Source organism: Nematolebias whitei, chromosome 2 (assembly GCF_014905685.2).
Source record: "Nematolebias whitei isolate Nwh7 chromosome 2, NemWhi1, whole genome shotgun sequence".
Lineage (NCBI taxonomy): Eukaryota > Metazoa > Chordata > Actinopteri > Cyprinodontiformes > Rivulidae > Nematolebias > Nematolebias whitei.
In genome coordinates, this window is record NC_056499.1 from 35,521,952 (window position 1) to 35,537,228 (window position 15,277).

The window sequence follows — 15,277 nt, forward strand, 5'->3', positions numbered from 1 at the left end:
ATATATATATATATATATATATATATATATATATATATATATATATTCTTTTTTTTTCTTTCCTTCAACCTTTATTTAGACAGGTTAATCCCATTGAGCCCCGAGGACTCATTTACAAGAAAGACCTGATTTCAACAAAGAATGATGACAACAATGGACAACAGCGACAACAACAGACAGTTATAAAAAGGCATAGATTTTTTTTGTTTAACAAATAGGATGGCTAAAAAAAAGCAAAGTAACAAAAAACAGCTAGATTCTAAGGCGAATATAGAAAACTACAAACAGAAACATGTCTGCATTGGTCCTCGCCAGGAGTCCAACAGATTCTTAAAGCCACTTAGAGAGGTCAAGGTCGAGAGCTTCAAATCTTTTTGCAAGATATTCCAGGAAACAGGAGCGGAGTAGGAGAAGGCCCTTTTGCCTAGTTCAGCCCTCACTGAGGGAACACTGCAGGTAATAATGTCCTGAGAGCGCACGCTGCAACTGCACTCACACAGAGACATGTAGGAGGAGATGTATGTATGCTGGGAAAATTTACTCTTTAATTTTCCAATGACTCATTATGTTTAATTGTGTTTATGTGAAAACCTCTGTTAACGTGCAGGTAAGTGGTCAAGGAGCCCTTCTATTTGTGAACGCTAGGTGGCGGTAGTGTTTCACATGAGTAAAGTAAAAAGCCACCGTGAGCTGCCAGCGCGCGAAGAAGAAAGGTTTTCCTGTCTTCCCTGTTGGTCTAAAAATGGCGGACACGTGCGGCCAAATCTTGTTGGGATCCGGCCTCACCGTCGTCTCCCACCCTTTGATGTACATTAAAGTCCTCATTCAGGTAAGAAGAATCAGGCGGAACTTTGACCCAAATAGTTCAGGTTCGGCTTTCATGGCATCTGCTTGTGAACTCGACTCTTCAGCCAATGGCCCGGAGAGGAAACCCATTGAAAACAACGCTGCTTATCGTTCGTTAGCATATTAGTACAGTTTTCTTAGGCCGTAGGACACCTTCACGTTTGTTTCTATCGCTTTAAACTAACCTCGCACAGTGACAGGAGCCCGGGTGACGGTGTGACAGCTCCACTCTGCTCTCTCCACGTCCCGGTGACCTTCTGCTTCCTAAACACAAGGAAGCGGCGTTCATACTAATGTTTATACTCTGCTGCTGTCCTTCAAGCAGAATCGGAGAAAGCGTGTTTAGATGCAAGAACGATTTGTCTAACAAACCTAGGGCCTTTAGCCCGCTTCTAAAGTGTTGTTTTTAGACCGACGCCCTTTGAAAACTGTGCGGACAAGCTAACTGTGCTAAGTGCAATTTGTCCTGAATGTTTAACCTCAGTGGCTGCACACTAATTCCTTCATTAACTAGTGACAGAAACTGACAGCTAGCATTAGCAGTTGCTAAATAAGAGGCTAAAGTTAACCTGATAAACCCCACGAGTCCCTGCTTAAAAACAACATGCCCAATTAAAGTTGTTCCTCTGCGATTACAAAGTATGTTTGAATAATCCGTTACATTATACAACATATAGTATACATATAGTATTATATGCTATACTATATATACAACATATAGTATTAATTGGAGAAAATCATGCAAAACAATAACAAATCCTCTTTTCATTTGACAAAAAAGAGCTATAAGAATTATTAGTAGGAATTGCTATGGTCACCCAGCAAATATATTATGTCAGTTGAAATGATTAAAGTTTATGATTTGGTTGAATATAGTATTTTACAAGTCATATATGAAGCTCATCAAAGAACTTGTCTCGATTGACTCAGTGCAGTGTTAATGTGAACCGCACCAGCTGGAAATGTCACAAATGTTCCTAATTTTGGTCCCCAATCGAACCGAGTCTACCCGACTATCAGGTGTGAATACGACCCAAGTTAAATTAGTTGAGAAAGTATAGTGCCATGTGAAGGATGCCTAATCTCTTTTGTTTTCAGTTTGGAGATTGTTCAATCCTAAGTTATTGTTTGTAGTTATTTTATATATTTTATTAAATAAGGGGCAGATAAGAATTTTCTTCTTTCTGCACCCGTTCAGTGTTTTTTCTTTTTTAATAATTTGTTTTGTTTCTTTTAAATGAATGAATAAATTAAAAAAAAGAAACTATATCTAAATAAAGCTAACATACAGGCATTGGTCATAAAACTAAAATATCATGGAAAAGTTTTATTTATTTCAGTAATTCCATTGAAAAAGTGAAACTTGTATCATCATTCATTACACACAGACTGCTAAATGTCAAATGTCTGTTTCTTTTAATGTTGATGATTAAAACTGACAACTAATGAAAACCCTAAATTCAGTATCTCAGAAAATGAGAGTATTGTGAAACGGTTCAATACTGAAGACACCTGGTGCCACAGTCTAATCAGCTAATTAACTCAAAACACCTGCAAAGGCCTTGAAATGGTCTCAGTCTAGTTCTGTAGGCTACACAATCATGGGGAAGACTGCTGATTTGACAGTTGTCCAAAAGACGACCATTGACACCTTGCACAAGGAGGGCAAGACATTGCTGTCATTGTTAAAGAGGCTGGCTGTTCACAGAGCTCTGTGTCCAAGCACTTTAATAGAGAGGAGAAGGGAAGGAAACAACTGGTAGGAAAAAAGTGTACAAGAAATAGGGATAACTGCACCCTGGTTAGGATTGTGAAACAAAACCCATTCCAAAATGTGGGGGAGATTCACAAAGAGTGGACTGTAGCTGCAGTCAGTGCTTCAAGAACCACCATGCACAGACGTATGCAAGACATGGGTTTCAGCTGTCACATTCCTTGTCAAGCCACTCTTGAACAAGAGACAGCATCAGAAGTGTCTAACTTGAGCTAAAGACAAAAAAAAAGACTGGACTGCTGCTGAGTGGTCCAAAGTTATGTTCTCTGATGAAAATAATTTTTGCATTTCCTTTGGAAATCAAGGTCCCAGAGTCTGGAGGAAGAGAGGAGAGGCACAGAATCCATGTTGCTTGAGGTCCAGTGTCAAGTTTCCACAGTCAGTGATGGTTTGGGGTGCCATGTCATCTGCTGGTGTTGGTCCACTGTGTTTTCTGAGGTCCAAGGTCAACGCAGCCGTATACCAGGAAGTTTTAGAGCACTTCATGTTTCCTGCTGCTGACCAACTTTATGGAGATGCAGATTTTATTTTCCAACAGGACTTACCATACCATTTTATTTATAGAGCACTTAAAACAGCGACAAGGCCAACCAAAGTGCTGTACAGACAGAACAACAGGTAACACACAAAGCAAAATACAAAATGAGGTAAATCAGAAATATAGACATAAAAACGATGCAGATAATGACGACAAACCGGTGTGGAGCTTCATTATCTTGGCACCTGCACACAGTGCCAAAGCTACCAGTACCTGGTTTAAGGACCATGGTATCCCTGTTCTTAATTGGCCATTAAACTCGTCTGACCTTAACCCATAGAAAACCTATGGGGTATTGTGAAGAGGAAGATGTGATTCATCAGACTCAACAATTCAGAAGAGCTGAAGGCCACTATCAGAGCAACCTGGACTCTCATAACACCTGAGCAGTGTCACAGACTGATCGACTCCATGCCACGCTGCATTGCTGCAGTAATCCAGGCAAAAGTAGCCCAAACTAAGTATTGTGTGCTGTACATGCTCATACCTTTCATGTTCATAGTTTTCAGTTGGTCAACATTTCTAAAAATCTTTTTTTTTTTTTTTTTTTTTTTGTTGGTCTTAAGTAATTTTCTAATTTTCTGAGATACTGAATTTGGGGTTTTCATTAGTTGTCAGTTATAATCATCACCATTAAAAGAAATAAACATTAGAAATATATCAGTCTGTGTGTAATGAATGAATATAATATACAAGTTTCACATTTGAATGGAATTACTGAAATAAATAAACTTTTTCATGATATTCTGATTTTATGACCAGCACCTGTATGTGATGGTTCATCTCAAGTGTTGACATCACAGCAGGTAGATGCTAATGTTTCATAGAAAATGAGGATAAAACATAGGAAAAGAAAAGGTTTTCTCCCTTGCCTTGTTACGTTTTTCTGCCTTTATATAATATTTTTGTAAATGTGATGAAAGACCAAAAATTCTAGGAGACCATGAATCTATGTGTGGACATGACCTGTCTGTGAAAAGATTCATGCTGCTGAAGTAAACTAGGTCCGTTTCAGAGGCTTTAGTAAAGAAATAGCAAGGTGTTTTACCTTTTGGTACAGTTCCATCTATGAAAGTTGAGTTTATTCAGGTTTTTACTTGCAAAAAATATTTTATATTCGCATTACTAAATGTTTCTTTTTGTTGTATTTTTTAAATTACCAACACATTTCTTTATTCCCCATGCTTGAACAGAACATTGTGATGTAATTGCTCAGTAAATATGGTTTAATTCTGGTCTTTTTGTTTGTTTTGCTGTTGGTTGAGTGAATCCTGGTCAGTCTTGGTGAAACTTTTATATTTATGGAGTCTGTGAGACCTCTACTTTCAGCAGACATGCTGGTTGTGTGTGTGCAGAAGCTGCTGAAACAGTTTTTATGTTCACGTCATTTTGTTTAGTTGATGGTTCAACAGCTTATGGTTTTAATGGTGTTGCTGAGCGTAGAAATGGTTTTGGGTGCTAATGTTTGACTTTTGTTTTGATAAAGTAATAAGAAATCTGTGTGTCTCTAGGATGACTAAAGAATAATACAAAGCGCTGGCCTCCTTGATGGGGCACAGTCATGCAATACATGTCATTTAGCCATTTCTCCTGTTTTTATCAGGTGGGACATGAGCCGCTGCCCCCCACCCTGGGCAGGAACATCTTTGGCAAACCAGTGCAGCAGCTGCCTGGATTGTTTGCTTATGGTAAGTGATCCTGTATGTGATAATCCAGTCAGACATGGACAAGCTTATTATGAAATATATTCAAAATGTGGCTGTTACCGAGACTTCTTTGGTTGTTTATGCTAGTTTACTTCATCCGATGTTTCTTTTCTTTATGCTTCAGCAAAACACATAGTTAAAATTGATGGGAAAGCGGGTCTCTTCAGTGGACTTGTTCCACGGCTCTACGCTGGAGCTATTGGAACATTTGTGCACAGCAAAGTTGCACAGGTAGGTCTGAGTAATGTAGGTGCACAATAACTTTATCTTGATTTTCATGTATGTGTAGTCATGTAATGTTCCAAGTTCAAATAAGTTGGATATGTAAGTAAGGATAACGAGATACACCAGCTTTATTATCTGACAGGCTGTGAATTTAACTCAAGTCTTTGTTTGCGTCAACATTTTGAGGATGTTGCCATCTCTCTCTTGCAGAAATGCCAGGAACAGGACGCACTTCGGGTAAGAGGATTTTCTGCTTTAAACAACAGCATTATGACCACTTGCAGATAAAGTTCTCAGAGCTGTGTTCTGCTGGGAGAACCTGCATCCGGTCAGGTTTTCCAGCCTGGATACATGTGGCTTTGCCATTTTTAAGTCCCATTTGTCAGATTCGTGCAATCTACAGAGCCCAAACCAGTTGACTTACTGGCACCAGTCACCTAAAACCCTCTCAGATGTTTATCCATCAAATGTAAACTTATAGGAAAGTGCTCATTATGTTGCTGTGGACTGGTGTTTTTCTGTCCTGCTGGTTTCTTTGAAAAGCAGACGATTGATGTCTTTATGTTTTTGTAGTTTGTGAAAAATATTTCAGAAATGAATAATAGCTGAAAAACAAACTGCATCCACCCAACAATTTTCTGCTTTTATTGACTAAAACAAACACTTTTACTTACAATAAATATTCATGGAAGTGGAAGCTGTTTCCTCTTTGTAATCAAACCACAACTTGGTATTTATTCATTGTCACTATGGACATAATATTATCTCCCTCAGAACATTTACAGGATTTATAAATGACATGTTACTATTGAGGGGCAGTGGTCTTCTAAAGATTAGTCACCAAAATAACTCTTTGTGATAAAATAAACAAATTTGTTCCTAACTACTGCCAAATAAACACAAAAGGTGTGTTTTATGCCTGTGTAGCCGATTTATAAAGCTGTATACTTCTTAATATTTAAAGATATTAGGTAGAAAAATAAACAAAGAAATCCAACAAAACCTGAGTCTGTTGAGTGTTTGTGGCTGAATTATTAATTTGTAATATTTGATGTTGTTTCCTTTTGGTTTTATCCATTAAGACCAACTGAAGCAGAGAAAAGCTTCCAGAGTTTGTCCTGTTACATTCTGGATTGAGCAATAACTGTCGGACCAAAATCCATCAAACACAGGCGAGATAAAGCAAGGGCAAAACTGTAAAATCAAATGCTGGAGTCTGTAGCAGTGGCTGCAGCTCAGCAGAAGATATGAATCGGGTGACGAGTGCAAAGTTCAAAAACACCTAAACGAGATTAGAAGCATGGTTCGTACTTCAGACCGGCTTTTTGTACGCGCCCTTCAGATGGGGACGGCTCAGACAAACCACAGAAACAAGCAGTTTGATTTGACTTCTGTGAAAATGGTTTTAATTTCCTCCTCTTAAAGAGAAGTGTTGACCAAAACTCACATTAATCCCACACGGCTTTGTTACAGGGCCTCACTCGTCTCTCCTCTTTTCATTTCTCTTTACTTTGTCAAAATAAAGTAAATAAAATGACATTTAGACCCAGCTGAGGGTTTTCTCTGGTTTCAGGTCCTGGGGAGTGAACAGAAGCCTGCCGAGGGCTCCCTGCAATCTGTTGTCAATGAGGTAACACACACACACACACCCTGTCATCAGTTCAGATCACGCAGCTCGGTTCAGTCGTGTTTATTTAAACTGCTCAGGGCTGCTGGCAAACAGCCTCAAACAGTCGGACTGACATGATTCAAGTCACTTCTTATGCAACGCGTTGTCATTTACTGTATTTTCTGGACTACAAGTCGCTGTTTTTATCATAGTTTGGTCAGTCCTGTGACGAATAGTCCGAAGCGACTTGTATACGTTTTTTCCCTGTTCATGACCCAATTTTTGACTGACGAGTTAAAGTTTTCATTCATACAGACATGAACCGAACATGAACCGCTCCGGCTGCAAAGGGACGCTGTAGAGCTCGAGGCCAGAGCCGCGAGCTCTACAGCGTCTCCCTGCCTTCACCTCGCAGCTTCCCGAGGCTGCGGATCAAGTGCCTTGCTGTGCCCTTCCTCCTCACTCCAGCCGGGGCCCCCGGCACGGCTGCCAACCGGGACAGACTGTTCTCAGACCCCCGTGCTGCTCAGGCGAAATGCAGCTGTTTTGACCATTAAAGTGCATTTATTAAGGAAAAGTTAATCTAAGACACACCTTTCCTATAATGTTGAGCAAATAATTGTTTTTAGGTGTTAATCTTGTTAAATATCAAAGAACTGCAACAGTGAGTACTCCTGTGTGCGCTGCTGCGGCCGCCAATCAATTTTTGGCACGACACCGGCCCACGTTTCCCAGGGGTCAGCAGTGACTCATAATAAATGTGACTTATACTCAGGAGCGACTTATACATGTTTTTTTCCTCTTCATGAGGCATTTTTTGACTGATGAGACTTATACTTCAGAGTGACGTAAAGTGAGGAATATACAGTATTTATTGAGTTATTAGACATCCAGCTGTTTTTGATGCAAGTGTCCAGCTGTCAGTCTAAATATAATGTAGCCTGAATAAGTCCTCTCAGGTTTCACTTCATTTCTGTCTGGAGAGAATCGCTGTATTCACACGCTGAGCAACAGAGCAGTTTTTAACCACGTGTCATCAGATGAGTTCTGGAGTCCAGAGGCTCCTGGCAGACATCTTTAATTTGATGTTGGTTTAAAAATAAATCAATCTGCCCTCTTACAGTGGAGCAAAAAGTATTTAGTCAGCCACTGATCGTGCAAGTTCTCCTACTTCGAAAGATGAGAGAGGTCTGTAGTTTTCATCATAGGTCCACTTCAACTATGAGACAGAATGAGGAAAAATAATGCAGGAAATGACACTGTAGGGTTTTTAATTTTAATTATTATTTTTTTAATTATGGTGGAAAGTAAGTATCTGGTCAATAACAAAGGTTCAACTCAGTACTTTGTAACACGACCTTTGTTGGTAATGACAGAGGTCAAACATTAATACAGGTAACGAGTGGAGGACAGAAGAGCTTCTTAAGAAGTTACAGATCTGTGAGAGACAGAAATCTTGCTCGTTTGTTACGGACCAAATGCTTATTTTCCACCATAATTTACAAACAAATTCTTTAAAAACCCTACAGTGTCATTTCCTGCATTATTTTTCCTCATTCTGTCTCATAGTTGAAGTGGACCTATGATAAAAACTGCAGACCTCTCTCATCTTTCGAAGTAGGAGAACTTGCACAATCAGTGGCTGACTAAATACTTTTTGCTCCACTGTATTTGCAGAAACGAGTTGGGACTCATTTTGTCTTTGACCCGAGTGGCTTGTGCTTCTTCGATGCTTGCATTTTGTTTTATTAGTTATTGAGTTTAAAGTTTAGTGTGTTAAAAGAAATCCGTCCTTTCACTTCAGTTGGACACAAACTGAAAACAAAACTCTGAACACGTGTAAAGAAAGAATCAAACAAAATGCAATTGGACAAAGGTTGAAAATACGTTTGTGACTGAATGAAAATTATGTAAATGCAAATAAAACATGGCTTTTAAAAGTGTTTTAATGTAAAGAAAGTAGATGTCAGTCATTTCCAAAGAAACCTAACAATTAAAAATTGCTTCTTTTTTTTTTTAAACCAATCATCACGTGAGCCTCGAGGTTTAGTAACTAAAGGGGATTTTACGTTCTTTCATCTCTACAATAAATTCTTTGGTTGTGTGTTTGCTCTAGAGCTCGACCGATAGTGGTGCATTGGTCTTAAAAACAGTCTTCCTAACACGTGTTCACATTTTCTATCCTCCGCTATTCAACATAAAGTTACCAAGTGTGTTGCATAAATATAAAGTAAACAAAGAAACGCCCTGTTCATTGTTTAAACAGCTGGATTACCGCTACGTTAGATTTATTGTTCTGGATAGAGTTTTACAAGGCATTAGCCTATGCTAGGTTATCTAAAGGTTAGCTTGCTAACTTGAGAGTCAGGTCGCTAATGACAAGCAGGTTGGAGGATTGAAGGAAATGTGTTATTGTCAATTTTTAAATTTATTTTACAGATCAGTTAAAATAAACTTGCTACCCAGTATTGCTCGCCGCTTCGTCTGTGCTGAAAGTGCAACTTAAAATTACTGGCAATGAATTGAAAGTCGTCTGCATGCGCCCTCTGCTGGATACGTTGTACAATTACGGCAGGTTCTCAGCATTTTAGGGGTGAAATTTATAAGTGTTTATATCGGCGCATAATATGACGGTCATCACCGGTACCAATGGGTCCACAAACATCTATGTTGTATCAGCCTAAAACATCGACCCTACTGATAAATCGATCGGGCTGTAGTGCACGCGCTTCAAAAATGTGTGGTTTTACAGTAGTTAAACTATTAAACTTTACAGAAATGCAGCCAAAGCTTAAATCTAATTTTAGTTCATTTTAATTTAGCTAAACTAAATCTAGAAGGAATTTTTTTTAACTGACCTACTTCATTGGTTAGTGAGCCTTACCCACAACTTGTTTTGTACCATGGATTTTCATACAACTTCTGAACCCTTTCACAATATTTTACTGATTTATATAAAAACAAACAGATTGTGCTTTGACACAATAATCCTTTAGACATCCCTTTAATACCCAGTATTCACGTGCTGCCAATAAATCTGCTCATTGATTTTTCAAAACTTTGTTTGAACACTTCTTTTTGTCTTTAATTTTTTTTAATGCTCAGTTTTCAGTAAATGTTTTTTTTGTTCTTGTGAGCTTACTGGCACGCACAAGCATCTTACCATCATCTTTCTAAGTGAAAGCAAATAAAATGACAGACTGTAGATCTTTGTTGCAGTTTCTAAAACCCTCGAGTTCTTTAGAAAAAGTGAGAACAATAAACTGGTCAGACTGAATGTGTAGCGTTCATAACGTTGAGCTGTTCAAAGATCACATTGTTTGTTTGAAACTGGATTCAGTTTGTGTGAATGAAATAATTCTGCTCTCCAGTATCTGACGTGTGTGTGTGTTTTCCACAGACGACCAAAGAGATGATTGCTCGCTCCTGTGCCACCATCATCACATATCCGTTTCACTGTATGACTTCACTTCCTGCTCACTTTTTTCTCTACCTTCAGTACATTCATATTTTTTGCTCGGATCTGGTCTGCGTTTAAATTTGATTTCCCCACACTTTTCTTCTAGTGATTACTTTGCGATGTATGGTCCAGTTTATTGGGAGGGAAACAAAATATTGGTAAGGTTTTCACTTTAGTTTTGGATTTAAAATGATTAAAAACCGTTCGATGTTTTGACTCTTTATTTTTGTTCTCAGCGGGGTGTTTACTTCCTTCGTCACAGTCTACAGAGAAGAGGGCATTTTGGGCTTCTTTGCGTAAGTTTTACATTTTTGGCACTCGCCTCAGTGAAACATTAGTTTTGTCTTCCTTCATAAAAGCTTGAAAGGCTGAAAGATGTTTAATGGCTTTACTTCTCACCCGGTCTTTAAGTCAACATGTTGATGGAAGTAACAATTCAGTTTTGACTTGGCTCCGCCCCTTTTCCTTCTGTTCAAATGTTTGCTCGTTTTGCAGATTTGTTTTGGATCATTATCCTGCTCACAGGTTCACCTCTGCTTCCTCGTTTGTTTCACAGCGTTCTGACACGCAGAGCTAAGCAAACACCAAACCTCAGCAGTTTAGCCGCTCCTTTTTTAACTGGGTGGAAAATGTTTCTTTGAACAACTAAACATTTCTGCTGTCGCTGAGGGCGAACGTTGGTTTAATGTGACCTAATGAGTGAAATTGTTCAGAAATTTAATTTGAACTAGAAAAAATGCATTTCCTGAGAAAATGTAGTGTGAATGCTTATTGCTCAAGAACTTGCTGAAAAATGGCTAAAATAACATGACTAAAAATGTGCTGAAATGTAGCTGAAATTGAAGTACAAGCCTAAATTAACTAAAGAAAGCAGAAAGGACATGTTTTTGCTGAGCTGGGTTTAAATGAACAGAAATGAGCACAAAAAGACTAAATTAGCTATATATTAAAACAGGGCTGAATTTAGCAAGAAATAGCTGAAAAGTAGCTGAAAAAGCAGAATGAAGCTTATACAGACAAGAAGAAGACAAGAAGTGGAAAGTGCTGAAATTAGCTAAAAAAAATGCAGAATTAACTGAAAAAACTAAAATGAGCAAAAAAAGCTAAGTAGTAACTGAAATAGCAGAAAAATCTGAAAGGAGCAGAAAAAAGCTAAAAGGAGCATAACAAGCTGAAATTAGTAGAAATAAGATAACCAGGTTGAAAGTTGTAGAAATTACCACAAAAAACTTAGATTTGTCCTGAACAGCAAAAATAGCTAAAACAACATAGCTAAAAACATGCTGAAATGTAGCTGAAAAGATAGAACAAGCTTAAATTAGCAGAAAGAGGAAAAAGAACACATTTGCTCAATTAGTGTCAAATGAAGCAGAAATTGGCAAAAAAAAAAAAGAAAATTATCTTGAAAAATCTGAAATTAGTGAAAAACAGCTGAAAAGGCTGAAAAAAGCTGAAATTACAAGACAGAAGTGGAGAGAGCATATTTTGCCGAATTAAGCTGAAAAAAGTTCAAATTTGTGCAAAATGTGGAATTAGCTGCAAAAGTTTATATTGGCATTAAAACTGCTAAATAGTAGCTGAAACTTGCAGAAATAAGCTGAAAGGAGCATAACTAGCTGAAATTAGCAGAAAGAAGAAGAAGCAGCACAGAAATGTTGCAGTTAGCAGAAAGAATCTGAAAGGAGCACAAAACACTTGAAATTTGCTGAAAATAGCTGAATTAAAAAAAAATTGCACAAGGAAGCTGAAAGAAGCTGAAGCAGATCAGAATGTGAAAGGAGCAGTGAAAGGTAGGGGTGCACTGATTGCAGTTTTCTGGCCAATCACAGATTTTGTTTTATAAGCGGCACTGTCGGGTGTTATAAGGTCACAATGCGTGTTCGATTTTCCAATCTTATTTTATTGACAAACACACCCTTGAACAATATCCTGGAAACATTACGAACTTGTTTTAACTGACCATGAGGCAGTGCTCTGAAATATAAATAAAGTTTAGACAACTGTTGTTAAAACAAAAAAAATCTGTAAAATCGGTTTCTCATGCAAGTATCGGCCGATTTCCCAGAATTAAGGAAATCGGGGCCGATTTCTCAGTGCACCCCTCCCCTGAACCGTACATAAAAACATGTATAATAGTTGATTCTGCTCATTTTCCCTGTAAGTCGACATGTTTTGTTTGTTTTAGTGGTTTGATCCCCCGGCTGCTGAGCGACATCCTGTCTTTGTGGATTTGTAATCTGCTGGCTCACTGCATCAACACGTACGTCATCGATGACTCGGTACGTCACGTTTTGTTCCCGTTCAGTCCAGATTCAAGGTTTTTGTTGTTTTTTTCAGTGAGGTTTTACTTTGACCTATTTACCCTAAAAACTACCTGCTTGTGTTTTTAATTTTAAACATATCTACAAAAACGATCTGGTGGTTGATCAAAGTCACAGCTTCATATTGAAAATAATCTCACGTCTTTGTTTAGGCATCTAGATTATGTTGTTTCATGTTGGGCCAGAAATCGAGGAAATCAACTGGTGTCGTTTTTAGTTGCTCTTGCATCAATAATATATCGCAGATTAAAGTTCTCCGTCACTGCAATGGATTTTTCTCATTTTTGAATGTGAGCAGGACAGGTTGATGTGCACGTGGATAATTGAGCTTCAGGAAGCTTCAGGATACTTAGTGACTTTCCTGCCAGTTCTGTGAGTTTAATACATAGATGTTACTTCTGACTTTGCGATGCAAAACTTTCCCTCCATTTTGGCAGAAAGCAGCAGCTGGAAGCACTGTTGGCTTCTGGGTAGTGTAGTTCTTTTGACTGGTGTTACAGTGTAGGCTCCTTGAAATAAAACTACAAAAATAGCTGCACCTGTCCCAAGTTTTTATTTTTTGTTTACTTTTTATCTGTACCATTCCAGTCACGTGAGTAATATTGAAGTTGACAATCGTTGAAAAACCACGAAAGAACAAGTTCGCAAAAGTCGAACTGCAGACTAGCGAGGGACTACTGTAATTAAAAATACTAAATTATGAATATTTGTATGCCCCAGATTAAAATGATTTCCCTTAATCTCTTGATGTGTCTGTGAGAGTCTGTTTCAGGTGTTTGTACTTTAAAATTCAGTTCTACACAGTATTTTAGAAATAAAGTGCTGTGGCTGGATATAAAAAGCTTGCTGATATTTAGAATCATACTGAGAGCTGTACTGTGGTGAATGTACTTAATGATCAAATATGAAAATTAAAAAAGACTGAATGATCTGAAACCTGGTAAATATAATCCCTTTGAATGAAAGTCATTTGAAATAATCTCTAGGTGTAGAAAAACAATTACGTGAAAAGATTTCCTGTAACTCCTGTGTATTGAATAGTTGTCAGTGTTTGACGCTCCACTGGTTAAAGTGAGTTTGGAGCCCGTCAGTGTTCTGGTCTGTTACTGCCGTGTGGGGGTGCAGGAGTTGTGTACTTCCTTTATTCGGCTGAATCCATCACAATCACTCATGTTTTTCTGTCCCCCCCGCCTCCATGCTGAGGTCACAGAGTTAACACTGTCCCTGTTCCTCTGCAGATGAGTCACACGGGTGAACTGAAGAGCTGCTCTCAGGCGGTGACGGGGGTGAGTCTGTCAGACACGAGCAACGCTCCGGAGCGTCCGCACACTGAGGTCTGACCCCCCCTCTGCTCTTTCCTTCCAGTTATTTGCCAGCATTCTCACATACCCTTTTGCTTTGGTGTCCAGCCTCATGGCTGTCAATAACTGCGGGTGAGTCGAATATTTACTGAGTGATGTGAAAATGCTCGTCAGATTGAACCGACTCGTAACGGTCCTGTCCCGTCAGGCTCGCCGGAGGCCTGCCCCCTTATGCAGCTGTATATCCAACCTGGGTGGACTGTTGGAGGCATCTAAGCAGAGAGGTAAGTCCAAACTAAACGTGCCACGTCATGGCAAAATAAACTTTTCAGGGGTTTTTTTTGTTTTGTTTTTTATGGTTAAAAAAAAAGTTTGTTAAATTAAGTGTGAATCTTCTACAAATTGCATCTGATTACAACTCTGAGCTGTCAGTTTCCTTTATTATTTATCAAATAACATTACAGACACAGGCACTGTAAAAGCTCAACAAAACATATTTAAAGAGCTATTCCAGCTATTTTGAGGTGTTATGTGGAAAGGACACTAACAATTATTATCCTACCTGTTGTAGATAGCCCATAGATAAACAGCCTCAGTTTAGAGAAATAGATGCGACTTGACACGCTAATGATTTTCACCGTGTCCTTGTCCCGTTTTAATCAAGCACAAAGTACTGGCTTGGTAATTCAGATTTGTATAATTTCTGCTCTGGTTGTAATCTGCTCAGCCAGTTTCACCGTCTCCCTCTCTTCCTTCCAGGGCAACATGAGCAGAGGCAACAGCGTACTTTTCCGGAAGCTTCCAGTAGGAAAGAGATACGCATTTGACCAGAAGAGATTTTTTTAAAAGCCCCAAGAGAACTGAGCTGAACATAATTGTGATAATAAAATAAAACTAAACAAACAACAACGAAAAAATAATAATAATTTCTGGGGTTTGCATTACCATTTTTTTAAGCAATTGTTTTTTGTTACTTTTTATTTTGTAACGTCTGCAGCCATCTGAAATGATTGATTCCAGTTAATTCCAGCAGGGGGTGGTAAAGTAACAAAGATGTAAACTGCAGGAAGGATCATGAAGAAATGTAGTTTTTCTTTATCAAAACTTCGTGTGTAAAACGGGCGAAGCTGACTGCTACCTTTTTGTGTAATGTTGTTACAAACCAACAAGAATTCGCCTCCTTTAATCAATGTTTTATGTTTTTATAGATTATCTAATAACTTAATTATAGTTTATAATTTCTGGAAGTTGCTCTTCAGTCTGCATGTGGTAATGTGTAATGGTTCACATGTGAATGATCCAGTAAGTTCTGCTGCACTCTGCTGGCTGGGTGAGCACGGAGTGTTTGTATCTACTCGTACTGATTGACCCAAATAAAAATCAACTTGAACAGTTTTTTGTTGTTTAACTGGTTTCTGTGTGCAGATCAATTTAATTATCAGAGTGGTTTCTCTAATTATAAACTTTTTTTTTGGGGGGGGGGGGGGGGGGGGGGGG

At 38.5% G+C, this 15,277-nt stretch overlaps 1 protein-coding gene across 1 annotated transcript; it reads left to right on the forward strand.

Annotated features, from left to right (window-relative positions):
- Window positions 1-708: 708 nt before the first annotated feature.
- Window positions 709-15,175, forward strand: mtch2 (mitochondrial carrier homolog 2). Its single transcript, XM_037691361.1, has 13 exons — window positions 709-829; window positions 4,762-4,846; window positions 4,989-5,095; window positions 5,300-5,326; window positions 6,663-6,719; window positions 10,099-10,156; window positions 10,265-10,316; window positions 10,395-10,454; window positions 12,344-12,437; window positions 13,718-13,765; window positions 13,845-13,912; window positions 13,989-14,064; window positions 14,540-15,175. Exons 1-13 carry the CDS (start codon window positions 743-745, stop codon window positions 14,624-14,626), a joined length of 906 nt encoding a protein of 301 aa, XP_037547289.1. The 5' UTR covers window positions 709-742; the 3' UTR covers window positions 14,627-15,175.
- The last annotated feature ends 102 nt before the right edge of the window (window positions 15,176-15,277 follow it).